Below are 24,946 nucleotides of genomic sequence, written 5' to 3'. Positions count from 1 at the left end.
CTGACCCAGGGATTGAACCTGTGTCTCTGCATCTCTTACACTACAGGTGGATTCTTTACCTCTGAGCCACCAATGAAGCCCATATCACAATACAATATGCTATATATTTTACTTATTTTTTTCATGTGTATCTTTCAAGTAGAATTTAAGCTCCATAAGGCTTGGGGTTTTGAACTGTTTTGTGTACTACTGAATCACTAACATAGGTGCTCAATAATTAGATGAATGAAAATGTGAATAAATTTTATTAGAAAAGAAAGTAAAAAAATTTGGCTATAATGGATGAGATCACTGCTGAACACAAATATATTTCTTTAGTTGACCAAAAAGTTTATTCAGTTTTTTCTATAACATTTTACAAAAAACCCAGATGAACTTTTTGGCCAACCCAATATTTTAGAAATTCTAGTCATAGAACTACAGAAGACATGTGTTAACCATTTACAGCCTACAAAATGTTTCTTTAGTCACTTTCTTCTTGAAATTTTTATTATTTCATTGTTATAGATTTTTTCATCCTCCCTAAATCCCATTTATTTAGTAAGAAACACACCACATTGATCTACCTGTTTTGGGGATGGTCTTGCTTCCTGTCCTACTGTGGCTTGTAAAAAATTACATGATCTAAAAGTTGAGAGTTATGTCTTATCTGGGGAACATTCTGAGGATTTCAAGCCCAAAACACAGCATCTCAGATAATGCTGAGAAACTATTCCCAGAGAGGCCAGGGCTGGTAGCCAGGATATATTTGAGTTTTTGCAACAAAAGACCAGATAGTCTGAACATCAAAACATTACTGTTAATAAAACAAAACCGGATACTTCAAGTTAAGGAAGTTAGCACTTTTCTGTACATAGGACTCCCCTGGTGGTTCAGACAATAAAGAGTCTGCCTACAATGCAGGAGACCCAGGTTCCATCCCTGGGTCCGGAAGATCCTCTGGAGAAGGCAATGGCAACCCACTCCAGTACTCTTGCCTGGAAAATCCCATGGATGGAGGAGCCTGGTAGGCTACAGTCCGTGGGGTCGCAAAGAGTTGGACATGACTGAGTGGCTTCACTTTCTTTTCATGCATAGGAAGGGACTTCCCTAGTGCTCAATGGTAAAGAATCCACCTACCAATACAGGAGAAGCAAGAGATGTGAATTTGATACCTGGGTCAGGAAGATCCCTTGGAGTAGGAAATGACAACCCACTCCAGTATTCTTGTGTGGAGAATTCCATGGACAGAGGAGCCCGGTGGGCTGTAGGCCATGGGGTCACAAAAAGTCGGATGCAACTGAGCACGCTCACATGATGTATAGAAAGATTCAAGAGTCAGGGCTGACTGAAATCATTTCTTTGATATGCACTTTAGCTAACTAGGGCCAGTATCCTGTGTTTTCTCATCCTGAGTTGTCTCAGGGTGCATTGTCAGGGGTGGCTGAAGCAGCTGACTTCAAGATGGGCTCGGCAGTAGGCAGCTTCTTTGTCTGCATCCTGATTTTCCTTGTTCAGGCAGCTGTAATGTGATGGCTTGATGACTGCAACATCCTTTATTTACTGATACGGCAGACAATATTTTAGTTCACAGGTTCTTCAAGTTCTGGAGCTAAATGGACCTGTTGATTCACCACTGCCCTCTTGCTTCTCCGCTGAGGCTGCCCTCTCATATGACCACTTACAGTGGTCATGTTCACTTAGCATCCAGGACTTAATTTTCTAAGAATATTGCCTTTATAATTACTGCTCAATTTCTTCTTCTCTTGGATGAGCCAAAGAATTTCACAAAGTTCTTAAACTTCCATCTTTGACAGAGGTAAATGAAAGTGTTAAATTATAAGCATTGGAGCATAGCTTAATTTCTGTAAGCCTTTTCAAGATATTGAAATTGGATTTAGTTATTATATATAATGGATATTAAACATTTATGAGACAAATGACCTGTAGTTTAATTAGATACTTAGTGAAGTATTCATAAGATACTTTGTTTTCAGAATAGTCAATATGTAATAGAAGTAAAAGGATCTTGCTTCCAGTTTCTTAGGTGAAAGAATTGAGGTGTACCTCCCTTGTACTTCTAGAGAAGCTCTTTCTGTTTTGCTTGTTCAGATACAAATCATGTAGAGGTGAAATGTAGCCAAGTTTTTTCTGTGGTCTGGTATCAAATCACTATTCAAGGTTGTTGCATTGTCAATACAAAGTTATGTTTTTTTGAGTAGGTGAAACATATTACTTTGTGATTTCTATAAACGTATTTGACATGCATCACATAATCATTATGGTTCCCTAAAAGGGCATTGAAGATGAGTCTAAAAGAAATCAAAGTTGGCATGTGAGAATTAATCATTGGAATAATTCATTTTGTTCTACATTCCTTTTCAAGTCCTATTTTGGTTGTTATTTGCAAGTACGGGTGAATAACTATTCAGTAAATATATTTGAAATTCACAGTTGCTTGGACTCTTGGTCTATGTAGTTGCTTCATTGATTCCTATTACTTGCCTGCTTGCTTGTTTTATATTAATAGGGTAGACCAAAGAAGGAAGGTAAGAAAGTGTATAGCATTTTCAAAAATATAGCTACTCAGAGAAGATATAAGAATAGATGAGTTCAGTTCAGCCGCTCAGTCGTGTCCAACTCTTTGCGACCCCATGAATTGCAGCACGCCAGGCCTCCCTGTCCATCACCAACTCCCAGAGTTCACTCAGACTCATGTCCATAGAGTCGGTGATGCCATCCAGCCATCTCATCCTCTATCATCCCCTTTTCCTCCTGCCCCCAATCCCTCCCAGCATCAGGGTCTTTTCCAATGAGTCAACTCTTCGCATGAGGTGGCCAAAGTACTGGAGTTTCAGCTTTAGCATCAGTCCTTCCAAAGAACACCCAGGCCTGATCTTCTTAGAATGGACTGATTGGATCTCCTTGCAGTCCAAGGGACTCTCAAGAGTCTTCTCCAACACCAGAGTTCAAAAGCATCAATTCTTCGGCACTCAGCTTTCTTCACAGTCCAACTCTTACAGCCATACATGACTTCTGGAAAAACCATAGCCTTGACTAGACGGACCTTTGTTGGCAAAGTAATGTCTCTGCTTTTGAATATGCTCTCTAGGTTGGTCATAACTTTCCTTCCAAGGAGTAAGCGTCTTTTAATTTCATGGCTGCAGTCACCATCTGCAGTGATTTTGGAGCCCAAAAAAATAAAGTTTGACACTGTTTCCACTGTTTCCCCATCTATTTCCTATGAAGTGATGGGACCAGATGCCATGATCTTCGTTTTCTGAATGTTGAGCTTTAAGCCAACTTTTTCACTCTCCTCTTTCACTTTCATCAAGAGGCTTTTTAGCTCCTCTTCACTTTCTGCCATAAGGGTGGTGTCATCTGCATATCTGAGGTTATTGATATTTCTGCCGGCAATCTTGATTCCAGCTTGTGCCTCTTCCAGGCCATCGTTTCTCATGATGTACTCTGCATAGAAGTTAAATAAGCAGGGTGACAATATACAGCCTTGACTTACTCCTTTTCCTATTTGCAACCAGTCTGCAATACCAAATCTGTTTTATTTACAATTTTTTTTTTTGTTGTTGGTCATCTAATATTTTAATATTTTTATTTATTTTTTTTTTAAATTTTATTTTATTTTTAAACTTTACATAACTGTATTAGATTTGCCAAATATCAAAATGAATCCGCCACAGGTATACATGTGTTCCCCATCCTGAACCCTCCTCCCTCCTCCCTCCCCATTCCATCCCTCTGGGTCGTCCCAGTGCACCAGCCCCAAGCATCCAGTATCGTGCATCGAACCTGGACTGGCAACTCATTTCATACATGATATTTTACATGTTTCAATGCCATTCTCCCAAATCTTCCCACCCTCTCCCTCTCCCACAGAGTCCCTAAGACTGTTCTATACGTCAGTGTCTCTTTTGCTGTCTCGTACACAGGGTTATTGTTACCATCTTTCTAAATTCCATATATATGCGTTAGTATACTGTATTGGTGTTTTTCTTTCTGGCTTACTTCACTCTGTATAATAGGCTCCAGTTTCATCCACCTCATTAGAACTGATTCAAATGTATTCTTTTTAATGGCTGAATAATATTTACAATTTTGAAAGTACTATGCAGAAAAATGTCATCAAGCCAGTCTTTAATGTCTTCCTCTAATATGCTGACTCTACAGACTTTACGTTAGAAGGAGCAGTCTGACAACATTCAGATATGAACATTTCAGAAATAAAGACCAAGTGTGCAATTGAATGTGAACATTTCAGGAATCTTGAGGGTTTCTGAATCATTTCAGAGATCTTGAGCGTGAATGTGAGACTATGTGAGTTGCAAAACTTCTGCCATTTTGCCTCCCTTGATTTGCCATGAGTGTTGATACACAAAAGCCATGTTTATTTTTACATTTTCAGCAGGTGTGACATTTTGGCAAGTGTAATGGCTTGGAGTACAGCATGGCTTCACCTTGATCAGTGTGTCCTGATGGAATATTTTCTGAAATGGTGTGTGCAGACCTTGCATCATTATTTTTCCAAGCATGTATCAACAGAGTCTTGGTCCTAGAAAAGTGCAAATAGAATGCTGTGCAGCAGACAGTATGTTTACATTTTCTTTTTAGTCCCTTGAAAGGTTTATAGTTTCTGGAGGAATTACTTTGCTCCTGCTTGTTACGTTCGATCTGATCATCCTAACTCAGAGCATTTGGAAAACTCTCCACTTGTTGTGTGCATGAAGTTTCTGGTGCATTCTCCCAGGGATCTGTGTTTCTTCCTATTCATTCTGTGGGTGGACAGTTGCTGCTTCTAATGTCATGTTGAAATATGATTGCTCTGAATGGCATTGTCAGCTTTGCTTTAATCCTGCTTATTCACACCTGGATCCCCATCTGCTTTATAAGAGGGGAAAAAGTGTGTTATCCATCTTTAGAGAGTGTATGCCTAACCCAAATTTCACATTAATCCACTGTTTTAATGCCTCTGACATGCTCATTTCCATTAAAAAAATGAATATTTTCAATTAGTCCCATGCAGGAACAAATCTATCATTTCCACAACATACAAACTAGTGTCTCTCAGTTGACCTCCATCAGATCAAAGTTATTCATGGGCAAACATAGAAGTCAATTAGAAAAGTGATGTATTTTGTTCAAAGTAATCTCCTAAATTTGATTATCATGGCATCTGTCAAGCCTTTATTCAAGTATAACTTTTATTCTGTCAGTGTGGTCATGCCTCTTGCTATATTGTATTTTTTTAAATCAGATCAGTTAGCAAAAAAAAAAAAAAGCCAGCCCTTCTCCTCTCTCTGGGAAAAATAAGAATTAGCTCTCTGTTTCCATCTTCCATGGCAGCTGAGTTCTTAAGTAGTATAAGTCCAAATCTCAGCTTCCAGCATATCTCTGAAAATACATTTTAATAACAACATGATTATTCCAGTGACATGTTTCAACTCCTTGGAATGAGCAGTCATTGTATTAGATATATTCATACTCATGCATCACACATACACATTTGGATGGCCTGTACAGCTGGAAATCCTTCTGTGTAACGTGACTGTGACTGAGAAAGCAGGCACGTGTTCCTCCCTCCCCTTCATGCTAAAAAGAAATGAGTCAAATGTAGAGTGAATTATATCGCTTAAATCATATTTGGACTAGAAACAGACAAGAAATTTGGTTCAAAGAAAAGGAGAAGAAGATGCTATGGGCTTTTGTAGCAGCTCTCTAGATTAGTAAGAGAAGGCAGCTCTTGGTGTTTGAGATATATAATGTTTGCTTAGTGTACAGATCTTTTTCTAAACTTCTTTCCTTCAATGTTTTTAACCTTCAATATGTTCTTCTTATTTCCATTGTTCTAATCTACATGTACTTTAAGCCGTCATATATTTTCTCACACAGATAGAACTTTTATTTGGTAGTTTCTTCGAAATGATGAGCTATGTGGGGCTTCCCCCGTGGCTCAGTGGTAAAGGATCCTTCTGCAATGCAGGAGCCACAGGAGACGTAGGTTTGATTCCTGGGACAAGAAAATCCCCTGGAGGAGGGCATGGCAACCCATGCCAGGATACTTGTCTGGAGAGTCCCGTGGACAAAGAAGCCTGGCAGGCTACAGTCCATAGAGTCGCACAGAGTTCAGCAGAACTGAAGCAACTCAGCATGTAGGCACGCATGATGAGCTACATGCTTGCTGCAAATCAAGATAAACAGTGTGCTGACTGCATTTAAAAAGCTGTGAGTGAGAGATGGGGGAGAAAAGGGTTATTATGGGATTATATGAAGTGTGTGTGAAACTTTTGAAAACTGCAAAGCATTATAGAAATTAAAGAATCATTCCATTTAAAAAGTAAAAAAAAAAAAAAGGTAAAATTTAGGAAAAAAGCAGTGAGGGAGACCTAGGTATCCTGGGATCAAGATTTTCCATTTGGATCATGTGAGAGACTTCCTGTGAAATTAAGGGCATCAGGAAAACCTGTCTTTGAAATAGAATCATCCTTGAAGAATAATTTCTGAGGTCTTAGCCTTAATTTAGTAGATGCAGTTTAAAATCTGTTAGAAATCACCACTACCTTTGAAGTCATTCTGTTACAGTCACTGTTTGTTATCCCCCCAACCACAGCTGTTGACATTTTGATTGCCACAGAAATGAATAGCACCCCACATTGTGGCAATCACACCCATCATAAAAGTTAAATGAACAGTCTTGTAATACCCGCTGTGATGGGACAGATGTAAGAGAGAAGGATTGAGCACACAGGATAAAATATCTCACTGACAAATTGAAACTACTCCCTCAATACAGCGTGGTGTCTTGCTTGTCACCTATGTCTGTTTTGTTTTATTCAAAGCTGTTTCTAAAACACAAATACTGTGTTGAAACTGAGAATCAGAATAAATCATTTCTATTATCTGTCAGAATTTGCCTTGCCATTGCTAGACTCCCTGTGTTGTTTTCCCTTGCTGGTTGTACACTTTGGTAAATCTTTTTTCAGAGATGCTTTATTCAAAATATATCTGTAACCAAAATATAACTTTCAAAGAACTATTATGTCCGAGTTGGGAGCTTTGCACTGGTTGTAGGGTTTTTGGTTCCTAAAATTTTGTGAAAGATGGTTTAATTGTATTAATATTTCATTTTTAATAACAGTTTTCTTTCCACTTTGGTTTAATCTCAGAAGGTTTAACATCGTGACTGTCTGTACTGACATCTGAATCTCCAGTCTAATTGAACTGTATAACCCAGCTGTATACAGGCTTCTCTCCAGTGCTGTCTCTGCTCTCTGCAGTTTGCTTTAAAAGTAACAAACTGCTTTTGATATGACACATTCATTTCAAAGGTTTATATATCATTCTCATTTTGGAAGAATAAAGAACTTGAGGCAACCTGATCATCTATCTTGTCTAAGAGCCTCACACCCATGAGGAGGGAATCTCCTTTCACCCCATAGCTTTGTCTTCATATCTCTGTTAGAAGTGTCTGATTCTCCTTTGGCATAGAAGAATATGTAGTCAAGCCCTGGATTGCAACTCCTTGAGAGCAGTGAAGCCTTCTTCTGTTCAGTCCCCTATAGTTCTCAAAATGATGCATGGATATCAGTTTCGTCTACCTCATAAATTTCAGGAGCATAAATGATAAGTAATAGAATGTACACCTCCTAATAGTTTGCAACAAATGCCAAGTGTGCAATTAAAGTTATCTCAGGCCACATGCAGACTGAAACTATATATTGTTCTTTTTCATCACTTTGAGTATCTGGCAGCAACCTTGACATATAGTAAGTGTTTAATAAATGTTTGTTAAACTACTCTGAGATTAGACTAGAATTTACCTCTCCTAGGTCACCTCTTTTTGCGAAACCATACAAATTTTCTTCTTTCAGAAAGCATTCCTTGAGAGCTTCTTTCACATGCCAGAGCTTGGCAGTAACACTATAAAAACAATTAAAGTAAATTCACTCTCTTACCCTCCAGCATAGAAGGTAGACGCAATAAGTAGATGCCATTCATTGTGGTAAGTGTTGCAATTAATGTATGTAGACAGTGCTATGGAAACATAGAGGAGTAATTTATGAATATGGTCGTTTTTTAAATGATCGGAAGTTTGTCAGAAATAGAGTGGAAGAAGAGCTTTGTCAGAAGAGGAGTTTGATGAGAAATGGATGGTCCAAATAGCACCTGGCAGAAAGAGAAGTTCCACATGGCTCATGTAGAATGTAGACGGAGGGCTTCTGTGCGGTGCCAAGTTGTAAACAGTTTCTTAGTACCGATATGAAGGATGAATTCGTTTCTGTCAGCACAGATTGATCCTCTGAAGCCCCACTGTATTTAAGAAAGACCAATGGTTTGGTCAAAGGCATTAGAATAAGGAAGAAGCTGAAGGTGGGGAGATTAGGGGACTGATAGCATTTATGAATGGTATAAGATGTTAACCCAGGTAGGGCCAGTAGAAATGGAGGGTGGTAAAGAGAGGAAGAATATGAAACATGTTCATCATAAATTTCCTTGTTGCCCCTGAGAAAAGGAACTAAGAAGAAGCCAGAAAGCAAGGAATCTGGATAGTCAGAGGAGTAGCCATAAAGAAAAGTCTGTTGTGAGTGCTGGAAGCACCAGCCGGGCGCTGCCATCCTTCTCCCACATACAGTGGTCCATGACGCCCACTACTGTGGCACACTTTGCTGGCTGCACCTCTTGCTGCCCACATTTCCGTCATCATCCTCTCACCATATTGAAAGTGCACCTATATCAAGGATTTTCTGTTTTGTGTATAACAGATTCTCCACCTTAGAAACAGTGGTTATCTGGTTATCAGTCTTGAGAAAGGGACTCTGACCAAGAAAACACCAAGCAAGATAGTCTTATTTACCAGCTGTTTTGAGGTGGTGGGAGCTCTGAGTAATTCCCTTTCAGACATCACCATGTAGTTGACAATCTTACCAAAACTTACCCTATCCAAATATTAAAGAACGGGTGGATCACTGAAGAGGAAATGTAAAAAGCTAATAAACGTCTAAAAATAGTATTAACCTCTCTAGTAATCAGGAAAAAAATTAAGCACAGGATAAGATACTGTTTTACAACTCTCAATTTGCAAAATTTAAAAACTGGACAGTACCAACTATTATTAAGGATATGAAATAAAGGCTCTTGATGCTAAAGCATTTTGCTACAACCACACAGAAGAGTAATTTGGTGACATCTGGCAAAGTTGAAGATCCCCCTTGTCCAGCAATTCCACTCTTAGAAACTCTCCCATAAGTTCGTGTAGAGATATTCACAAGAATATTGATGGCAGCCTCTTTTTTTAAGATGAGAGGTTTTTTTAAATTGAAGTATAGCTGATTTACAGTGTTATATAAACCCCTGCTCTAGAGCAAAGTGATTCATTTATTCATATATATACACATTCTTTTTATATTCTTTTTTATTATGGTTTATCACAGGATATCAAATATAATTCCCTGTGCTGTGTGGTAGGACCCTGTTGTTTATCCATTCTGTATGTAATAGTTTGCATCCGCTAACCCAAATCCCCCAAACCATTGCTTCCTTACCCCTCGCCCTTCTTGGCAACCACAAATCTGTTTTTTTATGTCTGTGGGTCTGTTTCTGCTTCATAGGCAGGTTCATTTGTGTCTTATATTAAATTCCACATAAAAGTGATCATATAATATTTGTCTTTCTCTTTCTTACTTCACTTAGTATGATAATCCTAGTTGCAACCATGTTGCTGCAAATGGCATTACTTCGTTCTTCTCTAATGGCTAAGTAGTGTTCCATTGTATGTATGTACCACACCTTCTTTATTTATTTATCTGTTGGGCATTTAGTCTGTTTCCATGTCTTGACTATCGTGAATAGTGCTGCTATGAACATAGGGATGCATGTAGCTTTTTGAATTATAGAGGCAGCATCCTTTAAAAGAGTCTATATGCCCATCCTTCAGAAAATGGGTAGTCATTCAACAGAATTTATGTGAAAGAGCTAAAACCTCACACATATCAACAAAGATAAACAAAATGAAAAGCAAAAATTTCAAGTTCCAAGTGAGTACTTGGCAGGTTGGCTAAGCATGGTTGGCATCATTATCCATGATGGATAACGACAAATGTATAAAATTAAAACTTATATACAAGGTCATACATTTGCTATGGACACACAGAAAATAAAACTGTGAAACATACATTGGAACAATAAATACCAACTTCAGGATAGTGGTTTTATTCGGAGGAAGGGGAGAGTTCAGTGAAAGATATTTGGGGGCTTCAATTGTCTTTATAAAGTTTTATTTGCTAGGCAAGTAACAGTTTTTATAGTATTCTCTGAAATTGTGTATGCTCTAAAATATTCATAGTAAAGAAAAAACTCTGCATATGGCTTTACCTTTGTGTTCATTCATTTAATCTTTTATCCATTGGTCTTTTCAGCTACCCATTAATTTATTCTTCTTTTCTGTCAAAATAATTGTATTTAAACAATCTGAAAAAATGATCATGGCTTAAATCAAGTTGGTAAAAAGGAAAATGGTATGATTAAAAGAGAGTGTAAGGGAGATTTGAGGATGAAGTTGCCAAAAGACAACTTTCAATTGTTGAAATTAGATGAATTATATATGTGTGCATGTGGAAGAACACAGTGAATGAAGGGTATTTAAGTTTCTAGCTTGGCATTAGACCATTAAGCATGCCAATGGGACCAAGAAGGATTGATGTTGGAACTGAGGGGAATAAGATGTCTACTTTTGTCTCAGTCCATGTTACACTTTTTCTTCCACAAGCCTAATGATCTTAAAAACTTTAATTCCATAATTATTTATTAAATATTTGCCATGTACAAGGCACAGTAAATATAAAGAGATCCTTTGAGGTATGCAAAAATAATTTTTATATTTCTTAAAGGTTTATACCATTAATTTTTAAGCATCATGATACAGTTACTGCTTCAGTAAATTAAATTGGGTAAGCAATTTCAGCTGAATCCAGTTCAACAGCAGTAGGCAACCTTCATTAAGTTATCATGTATAACTACTTGAAAAAAGAGTAATAATCCATTAAAAACTTCAGACTGTGTAAACTCATTTAAGTTTGCAAATTCAGAAAGGAGGTTAAAGGTGGTTATCTTGAAAACATTCCCAAAATGTGTAATGTATTAACTGATAGCTAGGTAAGGCTAACTTGAGACAGTCTTGCTTAAAATTTATTTCATTCTTATAACAGTAAATATACAACTATATGGATAATTTCGGCAACACTTGGAGTGAAAATAGATATATAAAACTAGACTGTTATCTCTGGCTTCATCTTTTTTATAGCTTCTCTTGCCTATTGATTTATTTTCATAAAAAGGAAGTGGTCTCAGGGACTAATGGAGTACAGAGAGACCAGTTACTGTGTGGGTTTTCAACTCTAGAACATTTCAACCAAGTCCTTCTTTTCCTTTTTTCTAGGAAAAGAGTGTCCTCTGTTTAAAATCTATATTTCAATCCTGTTCCCAGTAGAAAGATGAATTTCCAGTCCTAAATCCCCTTGTGATCTCACTATCCCATCTCCATAGATAACTTTCCAGGAGTACGTAATAGGCAAGGCAAGGAAGATGACTTTGTTTTCCAACTCTGTGTGATCAGGATACCCTGTGAGTACAGCTGGGTTCCTTGGGAGCCTCAAGGGGATTAGATTAGAATCAGACTTTCATAACTTTGCATTTGCTCTACCCCACCCCAGTATGCATCTATTATTTTAATTTTGCTTATTTTCTCCAGTGCTCAAGAAGTAAGCCAAAGACCACAGTAAAGTAACAATAAAAGCATAATTCCCTAGAGACTTGAAAAAGACGTCACTTGTTGCCTCAGTATGGCTCCTAATCAACCCCTTTGATGTAAAGCATCTGTCCTCTTCAAGGAAACAAGAAAGATCTGGTTCTCCTTTCTAGTCTGTGAAGTAGGAGCCGGTGTCATTTGCTGTGATGAGTACAAGCCCAGTGTTCCTGAGTTGCAAGCTGCCTGACTGCCTTGGTTAACATCCTGAACATTTCATCGGCTGTCTTTAATAAAGGAGGATGTGTGTGAGGGAAGACATCAGCAGTTGTGGTTGGGTTTCTGTTCCCCAGCCCATGAGTCACAGCTGGCGGAGAGCAGTGACACCACTGTGTAATCAGACAGCCAGTCACCTGGACTTCTTGCCTTTCAGTTTTACAGTGAGGTAGTCTTCAAGAGCATTTAAAAAACGTACTTGCTCTTCTTTGGTTATGAAAATTCTTCTCATTCCCTCTCCTTCTGTCTAACAATATTTAGTCATTTATGGCTTCTGTTAATAAAGTTTCTTTGGAACATTTAATCCCTAAAATAATTACACGGCCAAGAGAAGAATCCTACTTTATGAAAGGATAGAAATATGATCTGACATACTTTGTTCTATAGGAACTTCATCCTTTTATAGGAAACTTCATCTCAGAAGACCTAAAAGGACATAATCTAGACTCTGGAAATGATCTCTAGAACCATACTTCTCCAATTTTAATAAGCATACAAAGCATCAGGGAGATCTTGTTGAAATTTAGATTCTGACTCAGTATGTGCCACCTGAAACCCTGAGTTTCTGTCAAGCTCCCAGGTAATGCCGGTGCTTTTGGTCGCAAGGCTAGAAGACCTGAAAGCATTCAGTCCAGTGGACATCCACTAAGCTGCCCTAGTCAACGCTGTGGAAGGGACATATAACAGGCCTAAAAGGTAAAGCCCTTGTCTTTGAAGAGAGAAAACAACCGTGTAAGAAGAAAGTGGTCTATATGTACTTTTATTCATAAATTTTTAACAAAAACATGAACCTGTTTATCAAAATAATGGTTGACTGTTAAAGCAGTTGCCTGAAGCAGTGATGGTCATGTCACAAGTGAGCACACCAGTATGTAAGTTTCATCAGTTTCTATTTATTCAAGTAAGAAGCTGTAGTGATGCTTTAAGCATTATATGTGTCCATAGAATTTTAAAATTTTTTGAGAACTTTTAAAAACTCTATTAAAGTAGACATATTTAAACCAAAATGTCTCATCTAAACATAGAAATATATAACTGCTTAACGATATTCAATGATATTCGTAAGTATGCACGTTTTTAGTTTATTTGGATTTTTATTCTTTAGAGAACACAATGAGTATAAATGAGCTTTCAAGAGATTGATTATCCCACATTAACTTCATAATGTCAATTTTTTATTACTTTTGCTTAATGAGTATTAGCATGGATAATGCAAAATTACAATTATTTCAAAACATCATTATAAATTAACATTCCAAACTTATTTTGATAAGATTTAACTTCCTAGTTGTGTTTTCTTAAAAAATACTGATTTTTTTTATCACGTGATAGCAGAAAGGTTACTTTGAAGTAGTCTGAGAAGGACCCAAGGCCACAATTTAGTAACAATAATAGAGCCTGTTTATGTGACCTAGTATGTACTTCACCAGCTGTGTTCCCAGCTGGCTTTTCCAGGTTTAACCTAAGAAAGGGTTCAAACCTAGTATAGGCAGAGCCAGTTCACAAATCCTCAGCGTTTGGACTCAGCGGTCATTCAGGCACATTGACAGATTCTGTTTTGTGTGTTTGAGATGATGAGTAGACAGAAAAGAGGAACTGACACTTTTACATGATCATATAATATCAACAGGCCTATGAAGCAGGTTCTGTTAACCCATTTCCAGAAGAAACTGAAGTCTCCATGCTCCCTCAGCTTCAGGGGTGGAATTGGCATTGGAACCTAGGCAGTGTGACTCTGTAACCTCTGAGTGTTTTTAATAATCCCCTTGAGTTGCAATTATAGCTAGGTACAGACTCTGATAATAAAGTGGTTCAAGAAATAACCACCGCTCCACAGAGACATCTGGTTTCTCTCAGCCCCATCACTCGCCTTTTCTATTTCTGGTTAGTTAGGAATGGCCTCCAACCATGGTTCTCCCTCCCCGTTTCCTTTCTTCCCACTCTGGATAGGAGGAGGTCTGAACATTTTATCTACTTTGCATATCCGATAAGCCAGGCTGTGAACAAGCTTCACCGTCAATTTAGGAGCTGTTTATTGACAGTTGTGCTAAGCTGTGGGAGTGAACATAATTCAGAAATGTGTTGCAGCATCAGGAAACTCAGTATAATAATGTGTGGTGTGATGAAGTTCTTCCAGGAAGACAGAGTAGGTGGTGGTATTTTAGGTTCCCAATGTGGAGCTACTCACTGCACATGTAATTTAGAGCTATGTTTATTTGGCTTGGTGTTTAAAATTAGAAGTTGACCATCTGTATTTTTCTTGATAAGTGTGGAGTCATCCTGACCAAAAGGTTTTTGAAGGTCAGGAATAGTTTATATTTGCAACATTGTTTTTGGAAAGGAAAAAGGATACAGAAAAGTTGGAAAATAGTGCCCAGAAGTTGACTTAAGAGAACTTTGGTATACATCCAGAGATATGTTAGACAGCCATTGAAGTAAAAATTATAAAATATGTGTAACAGCATAAAAATCATAAACATGCATGTGTTAGACCTCAAGCAAAATGAGACAAGAAAAGGTGAACTTGACATTTGTAGAGTGTTTATTATGTGCATGTACTATGCTACGTTTATTTTCTCACTTTATCTTTCTAACAATATGCAAAAAACTGATGTTATTTCAGTATTTCATAAATGGAAGAACTGGGGCACAGATATGTTAGGCGACCTCACCAAGGTCACAGCGGGTGGTTAAGCAAGAACTCAAATTCAGATCTCTTCAAATCCAAATCGGATCATCTTTTCCCAGTTGATTTACTCTGAGCTATTCGACCATACCCCACCCCCCAGCATAGTTTTTGATTTAGAAGTAATTGTATTTACAGTAAACAGTAGAGTCATATGAATTCAGCTGAAAAAAATGCTTGCATTGTGAAAACACTAAATTGTAAAAATAATTGTGATTATTTTAGGCTGCATCATAGAGTTGCCAGGAGAATTAATAGTTGACACCAGCTGTAAAATGAAAGCATAATCTTAGCATAAACAATTTTAGTTTTATCTGATGTTTGAAGTATTCATTTTTGTAACTGCCAAGATACTAACTGTACTTTGTTATCCAGAAAGTTCCAGGGACAAGACAAGAACAGAAGAGCACTTACTCATAGAAAGCAAGCAAAGTATTTTTTTTCCCCTCTTTGGTTGGGTCTTGTTATTTATTGTTAACTAATGTTTGAGAATTTGGGTATGGGAACCATTATATTAAACTAGTACTGCTACTGTACATGCTAAGTCACTTCAGCCGTGTCCAGTTCTTTGCGACCCTATGGACTGTAGCCCGCCAGACTCCTCTGTCCATGGGGATTCTCCAGGCAAGAATACTGGAGTGGGCTGCCATGTCCTCCTCCAGGGGATCTTCCCAACTCAGGGATTGAACCCACGTCTCTTAGGTCTCCTGCGTTGGCGGGTGAGTTCTTTATCACCAGTGCCACCTGGGAAGCTGTGCTACATACTACGTTGTGATGTTTATTGTAAACATTGACCATCTTAAGTTTAAAAGGTAAAAACTTTATCTCATTAAACTACTTGAGTTAAATTTAAAAAGGATTTTAGTGGTTGCATTTGAATTTTTTTCAGGGTTTTCACCTTAAAAACCTCAGTAAAGGCACTATTTGTCACCTTTTCCTACTTAGTTCTTCTTCTTTTTTTTTTTTTTTTTCCCTTGGCATTGAGTTGAAAAGAAGTTCAATTCTTTCCATCTAAAATTGTATCCCTTTTAACTTTTTTTCTCATGAAAGGACAGTCTGACTAGGTTACTAGGTCTTCATATGTAACCTATACTTTCTCATTAAAGGAACAACTATTTCCCTAACTGCCTGCTCTTTTTAAAGCACAAAGTACACAGCAGCTGTTTGAAAGCTTTTTTTTTTTCCCTTCCTGGTATCCTTATCTATTAGTATAAATTGCTAAATTGCTTCCATAAAATGCCTCCAGACATAAGGGAATCATTTGCATAAGTGGATGAAGATTTTTGTCTTCCATGAAGGAAAGCTTACCACGGTCTGTTAATCGTTTTCCTTCCTCTCTCTGGTTCCAGTATCCGGCTGCTCTGATGAACTTGGGAGCCATCCTGCATCTCAACGGCCGGCTCCAGAAGGCTGAGGCCAACTACCTGCGGGCACTACAGCTCAAGCCGGATGACATCATCACACAGTCCAATCTCCGAAAACTCTGGAACATCATGGAAAAGCAAGGCCTAAAGACTTCCAAGACCTGACACAGGAAGGCCGGACTGCACCCTCCTCCATACGTGAAACCCGGACTCATGAAGGAGCAGAGCTTCCCAGCACTGCTATGACAAGAGCTAGTTTGGACTTGAAGACCAGGGGCAGAGGTCCCTGAGGCCACCACCACTTCCGGGAGTATCCACTTTGCTATGGACACAGCCATCGACACCAAAAATGGGGGGAATGTTGGAAACTTCCTGAAGTATATAATCGTTACCCATAAAACTGTAAACCCAAGCACTTAACAGGATCTTTTGGCATTCTAAAAGGGGGAAGAGGTGTAAGTTTCAAATGTGTTTCATTTATGAAAGCTAATTTAGAAATTATACTGTTCCTTAAACACTGTGAGAGAAAGTCAAGGGTGTCTTTTCAGCCATGGTAAACCATTAAGGTCAAGTTCATGGGCAGTGGTTCAAGTGTGGTGTGAATTCTGGTAAGCTGGCCATTTGTCTTAATGTTGCTGCCTTCCCTCTTTGGGACAGCCTACTTATCAGTTTCCAAAACCTAGAAAACTTTTCTAATACCGCGTCAGGACCTGTCAGAGCCGACATTTGTTTCCTGACTGGTGCACAGAACATTTCATGATGTAGACGTCACCATCGTGTGGACATCCTTTGGTTTTCGTGTTGTGTAATGGATGTGCAGGAGAAAGTGAAACACGTTTCTCACTGACGTCCTCGGAGGGGAGGGGAGAGGCCCGTGTGTGCCAGGCAGGCATTTTTTACTTTGACGTCACCAACTTTTCCCAAAACTGCCTAGGAGAATTCATTGTTTTAATTCTTAGGCTTTTGAAATTGCCTTGTAAAATGGCTATTCCTAGTTAATGCCTATGCTTATACAAGGAAGTAAATCAAGAGGAAATTTAAAAAATGTTCTAGTTCCAATACCTAACCAGCAGCTAGTCCAAAAAGGAAGAGGCTTTGTGCCTTCCAGATGTTGCTGGGTTAAAAATCAAGTCTGTGTGACAGTGTTACCGACAATTTTATATTTTGGAAACAACTGGTATGAAATGTTAATCACTTTCTAATAGGTACCCAAACAGCAGTGCTGATAAGTTTTTGAGAAATTATTTTTAATCATACTTGTTCTTCCCAAAAGACATAAAAAAATGACTTATTTTAAGCTGCAGTAGACTATAGCATTAGTTCAAGTGTTTCTAGGTTTCCTGCCAAGTGCTTTTCACTGTTGAAAACTATTTTTCACTAGCAAATTTGGCATTTTATTTCATTGCCTATTAGTAACCACTTCAGTGATCATTTCACAAGTAAAAGACTATAAATGAAGTAGAGAGAAACATTTATTGAACATTTTCTGACTTGCAGTCAAACTTTGCTACTAAAAATTAACTTTGTAAAAACAGCAGTCCACTCTCCACTTCTTCCTAGAGAAGGTAGCTATACAGTACTCTACATATTTATTTATTTATTATTCTGCCATAGCAAAATAACAAAACTTGATTCATTAAACCAGTTCTTTGCAACTTAAAGTTAGCTTTTTTTCTTGTCCTTTCATACTCCACGTGTATATGGTCAGCATCCCCATTTAAGGGAAGCTACATGTGCAAATAGATCATAATATGTTTCTTCATATTTTATATGTTTTGCTGCGTATCTGAATATGGTGGGGTAAAGAATTTAAAGTAGTGCTTCTATGGCATTAGTGTGTTGGTGAGAAAGATAACGTAGTGGGAGAGATTTGTTAATGGCATAAAAAGAAGGCCCTCCAAATATGTAACATTTTATTGGTAAGCATTTCATTGAAGGGCCAAAAGTTAAATTATAACTAAATCACTGTGTTTTCAGAATGATATTTAATGTTTAACAAGAACAAACCCATGGTCAAACCAAAAGCATGGGTTGAGGTATATTTTTCATCTTCTAGTGCATTGGTAATTGCAAAGAAAAAAGAAAAGAATTTAATATAAGGATATAGAGGTGAATTCAGTGTCTAACATTTTTATTTATTTAAATAGTTATTGACGTATGATGGCTTCCTCGTCTTAACATTTTGTGTCTTTAAATTGTTATTCTTCCTTTCACACACTTGGTTCTTGATAGTTTCACTGATTGCACAGTAGAGGCACTTCATGTTGACCCAGTTCCCAAGTAGCATAATAATTGGACCTGTGTCATAAAATGCATGGATCATTAATAACTAAATGTCCCTGACACCTTTCACCACAGGGCTGGACTTAGTAACTGACCAACTTGGGGGGAGGGTTGGGGGAGGTCTACAGAACATGGTCAAAAAAATGTCTCCGCTCAGGGATTTATGGTGGATTATTGCAGACAGTGCTAAAACTATAGAGCACAAGACAAGTTTACTAAATTAAAATTTTATTTTTTTGAGAAACTGTTATTTGTATAAATTATCAAGTTTTGTAGGCTTTCCTTTTGTAGAAATAATTGTTTTATGTGCCAGAGAATTTTGATTTTGTTTTCAACAATAAAGCATTGATAACAAATATGTTTATAAGCCTTTTTAAAAATCTTCTACAGGTGTAACACTTACGTTCTCTTGGATTTTAACAGACCTAGGAGAAATGTGGGAATCTCTGGAAACTTCGCAAACACCATTTTAGGTATTAACTTTGTAGATTCCTTTAGGTTTGTTTGTTTTTTAACAACCTCAAGCAAGTTGTGTCACTAATTTGGAACTTTCTCATTTGATCCAAAATTTTCTTGCTAAACAGAAGCTCTTCTCTGCACTCTTCAGAAGCCAACAATGAACCAACGCAATGACATCAGAGAGCAGTTGCAAGAAGTTGGATGAATGTTTTAGAAAACTTAGGAGAAAACTTCACAGAAATTTCAAGTGAATAAGAAACTTCAAATTTCAGCAGTACTCCAAAGAGAAATATATCTCAAATTTCTATGGAATAACAATAACAAAAGGTCAATGTGTGGCGAAGTGGCAGAGGGAATGAAAGCCAATTTAGAGTCCTCTTTGATTGCATCCTGTAGGAAGACCATCCAAAATCACATTAACTAGAAGGTTAAAGCCCTGGTGCATGCACACATTTCTCTACTGCTAAACTAAATATAGCAGTTAGTCTAATTGCATTGTCATTTCATCTTCTTCTCTCCTTGCAGCATGTGGCAATTCCAATGCTGAAGCCAAGTTTTCTAGCAATATCCCTTCATTAAACTAAGTTGAGTCTTAAATAGTCAGGAGCAAATTCTATGGTATTGAAAATAATATTTAAATTAAGTGAAAAATACATAGAAATAAAATGATTATAATTCTTTTAAAATATATATCTTTTATTTATTTATTTGGCTGTGCCAGGCCTTAATCATGGCATGTACGTACTTAAGCTTCATTGCAGCATGTGGGATCTTCAGTTGCAGCATGTGAACTCTATAGTTGTGGCATGTGGACTCTAGTTGTGGCATGTGGACTCTCTAGTTGTGACATGTGGACTCTCTAGTTGTGACATGTGGACTCTAGTTGTGGCATGTGGACTCTAGTTGTGGCATGTGGACTCTCTAGTTGTGACATGTGGACTCTCTAGTTGTGACATGTGGACTCTAGTTGTGACATGTGGACTCTAGTTGTGACATGTGGACTCTAGTTGTGGCATGTGGACTTTAGTTGTGGCATGTGGACTCTAGTTGTGACATGTGGACTCTCTAGTTGTGGCATGTGGACTCTAGTTGTGGCATGTGGACTCTCTAGTTGTGACATGTGGACTCTAGTTGTGTCATGTGGACTCTCTAGTTGTGACGTGTGGACTCTAGTTGTGGCATGTGGACTCTAGTTGTGGCATGTGGACTCTAGTTGTGACATGTGGACTCTCTAGTTGTGGCATGTGGACTCTAGTTGTGGCATGTGGACTCTCTAGTTGTGACATGTGGACTCTAGTTGTGGCATGTGGACTCTCTAGTTGTGACGTGTGGACTCTAGTTGTGGCATGTGGACTCTAGTTGTGGCATGTGGACTTTAGTTGTGACATGTGGACTCTCTAGTTGTGGCATGTGGACTCTCTAGTTGTGGCATGTGGACTTTAGTTGTGACATGTGGACTCTAGTTGTGGCATGTGGACTCTAGTTGTGGCATGTGGACTCTAGTTGTGGCATGTGGACTCTCTAGTTGTGGCATGTGGACTCTAGTTGTGGCATGTGGACTCTGTAGTTGTGACGTGTGGACTCTAGTGTTGTGGCATGTGGACTCTAGTTGTGGCATGTGGACTCTAGTTGTGGCATGTGGACTTTAGTTGTGACATGTGGACTCTCTAGTTGTGGCATGTGGACTCTAGTTGTGGCATGTGGACTCTGTAGTTGTGACGTGTGGACTCTAGTGTTGTGGCATGTGGACTCTAGTTGTGACATGTGGACTCTCTAGTTGTGGCATGTGGACTCTAGTTGTGGCATGTGGACTCTAGTTGTGGCATGTGGACTCTAGTTGTGACATGTGGACTCTCTAGTTGTGGCATGTGGACTCTAGTTGTGGCATGTGGACTCTAGTTGTGGCATGTGGACTCTAGTTGTGGCATGTGGAGTCTAGTTGTGGCATGTGGACTTTAGTTGTGACATGTGGACTCTAGTTGTGACATGTGGACTCTAGTTGTGGCATGTGGACTCTAGTTGTGGCATGTGGACTCTCTAGTTGTGGCATGTGGACTCTAGTTGTGGCATGTGGACTCTCTAGTTGTGGCATGTGGACTCTAGTTGTGGCATGTGGACTCTAGTTGTGGCATGTGCACTTTAGTTGTGGCATGTGGACTCTAGTTGTGGCATGTGGACTCTCTAGTTGTGACATGTGGACTCTAGTTGTGGCATGTGGACTCTAGTTGTGTCATGTGGACTCTCTGGTTGTGGTATGCAGACTCTTAGTTGCCGCCTGTGGGCTCTAGTTCCCTGACCATGGATTGAATCTAGGACCCCTGCATTGGGAGCACAGACACTTAGCCACTGGACCTCTAAGGAAGTCCTTTACAATTCTTAAATTATCCATGGAAACCCAGTGTTTCCCATGTAAGAGAATAACCAAGCTTTAGATGCCTTTTCTTTCTTAGTACTGGAAACATGTACTCGGGGAAAACTGTGATCACTAGGATGAAAACATCAAATAAAAAGTCACTTGATCCCCAAATCTCAACTTTTTAAAAAGTGATTTTCAAAAATATCAAGTTGATGATGAGCAAATGATAAATGTAATTTTTATTTACTGTCTATTTTATGTTCTTCTTCTCGACACAATGTGCCAGCCTAGAAAAACAATGTCAGAAAAGAAAGACATGGCCTTCACTGGTTTCAGAGTGTAGTTACTCAAGTCACGTTAAAACTCCTTTTGTCTTAAAATAGAACCAATTGTGCAATGTTTTCATATCCTAAGACCTCTTAATATCTGACATTTCTATAGCTGTTGTATAACTGCCACTAATTTTGGAACTTGGTTAAATCACTTAACTTGTGGGCCTTACACTCTTGGTCCATGGAAAAATTGTCTTCCATAAAACCAGTCCCCCATACCAAAAGGGATGGGGACCATTGTTATAAACAATAGAAATCTATTTCTCACAATGCTAAAGCTGAAAGTCTATTATTAGAGTGCCAGCATGGTTGGTGAGAGCCCTCTTGAAGGTTGCAGACTTCTCATGTCTCCTCCCATGGTGGAAGGGGTGAGAGAGATCTCTGAGTCTCTTTTATAAAGGTATTAGTCCCATTCCTGGGGGATCAATCCTCATGACCTAGTCACGTCCTAATACCATCACCTGTGGGCATTAGGTTTTCACCATGTGAATTTTGGTGGGATGTAAACATTCATAGTAACCTCCTTTAATTTTTATGATCATCTGTTGTAAGAGAAGTAGAGAATGTGATTTGTGGAATATGGAATAGCTAAAGAAGTACCAGAGCAGGTGGAGGAAACACCTCCAGACTCGGGTTCACTGCTGGACTTCTCTCGTGACACAGGACATGTGAGCGTAGGGAAGGGACAGGCTTGCTGCCTGCTAGCTTTGGGACATGGACTGGTTATTTCATACCTCTGAGTCCTGCTTTCCTTAACTGTAAAGCTGGAATGTAACCTCATACATCCATAGGGGGTTTAGCATAACATAAAATCCTTACAGCTAAGTTTTATCCTATAGTCGAGGAATAAGACAATGTATAATCAAGTTATATAACAGTTTTAACAAGATAATTGAAGTTTCATCTGTCAAATTTTCACCTTTGTCTGCTGTATTTTGTGTTCTACTCAGCAACAGCTCAAGATTTCCTTATAGCACACTCCTGTCTGTGCTATACCCATGTCTCTTAGCAAAATAGGGCTGTGCTTTCCTCCATAATCAGAAGTAGAGAATCAGGGTCTTCTGAATACAACAGTTTTTAGCAAAAAAAAAAAAAAAAAAAAAGAATGAAGTAGGGAATTTGGCCTGGCTTAGGATCTTAAGACTTTGCTATAGTTCACCAATGAAACAAGACCAAAACTAAGTCATCTTTTCTGAACACAGTATATATGATATCAACAACGCTTTTGGAAACTACAAATTAATCATTATTATTGGCTATACATTAACCACCATATGTCTCTATTTGAGCATCAATCTACCTTTTTGAGAAAGCCAAAGCCTTTCTCTTTTTGGAAAGAGAAAGGATGGGCATGTGGAGAATGAACAGTTAATTGCCATTAGTAATAATTAAGTTTCTGCTGCAGAGGGAGGAGAATCCAAGTGGAAGAGTTTGAGACTGTCCTTTTTGGTGGCTTAATAAGCTGCCAAGATTGAGCCACTGTATTGTAGGGGAGAAAAAGTTGAACAAAGAAGAGCCTGGATAGCACAACCAGTGAAGAGGCTGGAAAAATGTTCAACCCATTTGAAGTTTCTGCTGGAACTGTCCATCAATTCTGATCTAAAATATATTTAATTTCTCTCCTATCTCCTTTGGATTTGACAGGTATATCCCTCATTCAAGACAAAACTATCAGCTGTTCTCTACTAGTTGGATGGAGAAAATAGAGTTCTATATTTCAGTAATAGCTCAAGACTCCTAGAAAAACTTTTTTCAAACAATTTTCTATCATGTTTCTTTTTTTCTATCCCAGAAGACTCAAAATGAAATAACTCCTCTGAGAACATTCTCTTGGTATCATCTTTGAGCAGCTAGAGACTATAATGAAAGCTTTTAAAACATATTGAGAGAGAAGTCAAGCAATTTAATTTCTTTCCAAAAATACTAAAAATGTCATAAAATAATTAAAATGCCTTTTTTTCAGTTGGACACTCCCCTTGTATTGTGTTAGATCATCAGTTACAAAGAATCAGAATGTGTGAGGATTAGAAACAAGTGAATACCTTTGATTTAATGTAGGCCCTTTTCTGATCTCACTTAACAAGTAATGACCATATTGACTCTAGCAATAATTAGCTTTTAAATTCTTTAGACAGCAACTTATCAAACTACATTAAGCCAATTAATAATCTCAATAGGCTTTCATTTTTTATCTTTTTGTGTTATTTTTAATATGTAATTATACTTCACATCTATATATTTTATGGATCCTTTGCAGTAGACTATTACTCTGTAAATGTGCCTTTGCCTGTAATTTATGATGATGGCTGTTGGGGAACTTTCAATGAAATTATAATGTTTTAAAGTATCTTTTAGAAATCTGTCCTATATCACCAAAGATTTAGGTGTTTCTCTGTTGTATTCTACTAAACATCAATGGAATAATTTTTCATTAAATGATATGAAAGAATACATCAATATTACGTTTCATCATAGCCCATCAGATCTATTTTCCTAATTACCCTGTTGATGTTAGTTTTAAAATGTGCCTGTACTGGCAAAGTGTCACTCTTTCTGTAAAATGGGTCAAGGAACATTATCTAGTTTTTGTCACTTCTCTTTATAGCACTAATTTTTGTTTGGACTTGTATTCATTCAAAAAATTTTCTCTGTGAGTGATGCTGAAGACTAGTTAGCCTGCTGCTACTACTCAATTCAGTTCAGTTCACTCGCTCAGTTGTATCTGACTCTTTGTGACCCCATGGACTGCAGCACGTCAGGCCTCCCTATCCGTCACCAACTCCCGGAGTTTACTCAGACTCATGCCCTTTGAGTCTGTGATACCATCCAACCATCTCATCCTTTGTCGTCCCCTTCTCCTCCCACCGTCAGTCTTTCCCAGCATCAGGGTCTTTTCACCTCTTCGCATCAGGTGGCCAAAGTACTGGAGTTTCAGCTTCAACATCAGTCCTTCGAATGAACATTCAGAACTGATCTCCTTAAGGATGGACTGGTTGGATCTCCTTGCAGTCCACGGGACTCTCAAGAGTCTTCTCCAACACCATAATTCAAAAACATCAATTCTTCAGTGTTCAGCTATCTTTAAGGTCCAACTCTCACAACAATACATAACTAGTGGAAAAACCATAGCTTTGACTAAATGGACCTTTGTTGACAATGTAATGTCTCTTCTTTTTAATATATTGTCTAGGTTGGTCATAACTTTTCTTTCAAAGAGCAAGCGTCTTTTAATTTCATGGCTGTGTCACCATCTGCAGTGATTTTCAGTTCAGTTCAGTAGCTCAGTCGTGTCTGACTCTTTGCGACCCCATTAATTGCAGCACGCCAGGCCTCCCTGTCCATCACCATCTCCCAGAGTTCACTCAGACTCACATCCATTTAGTTGGTGATGCCATCCAGCCATCTCATCCTCTGTCGTCCCCTTTTCCTCCTGCCCCCAATCCCTCCCAGCATCAGAGT

At 38.3% G+C, this 24,946-nt stretch overlaps 1 protein-coding gene across 6 annotated transcripts in view; it reads left to right on the top strand.

Moving 5' to 3' along the window:
• The window catches only part of TMTC2 (transmembrane O-mannosyltransferase targeting cadherins 2), a 420,522-nt gene extending 401,826 nt beyond the window's left edge, over positions 1 to 18,696 (top strand). For 4 of the 6 annotated variants that reach the window (XM_055586702.1, XM_055586726.1, XM_055586696.1 and 1 more), the window contains one exon: positions 16,043 to 18,696. In XM_055586702.1, the coding sequence (XP_055442677.1) occupies positions 16,043 to 16,222 (180 nt within the window). In that variant the 3' untranslated portion in view covers positions 16,223 to 18,696. Of the gene's footprint in view, positions 1 to 11,737; positions 11,767 to 12,580; positions 12,707 to 16,042 lie in introns of those variants that run through there. The other 2 variants (XM_055586740.1, XM_055586719.1) reach the window with 2 other exon arrangements.
• Positions 18,697 to 24,946: the final 6,250 nt, after the last annotated feature.

The sequence above is a fragment of the Bubalus kerabau genome, chromosome 1, assembly GCF_029407905.1.
Source record: "Bubalus kerabau isolate K-KA32 ecotype Philippines breed swamp buffalo chromosome 1, PCC_UOA_SB_1v2, whole genome shotgun sequence".
In the NCBI taxonomy this organism is placed as follows: domain Eukaryota; kingdom Metazoa; phylum Chordata; class Mammalia; order Artiodactyla; family Bovidae; genus Bubalus; species Bubalus kerabau.
The sequence above is the reverse complement of the archived record's forward strand: the minus strand, read 5'-3'. Positions and strand labels throughout refer to the sequence as shown.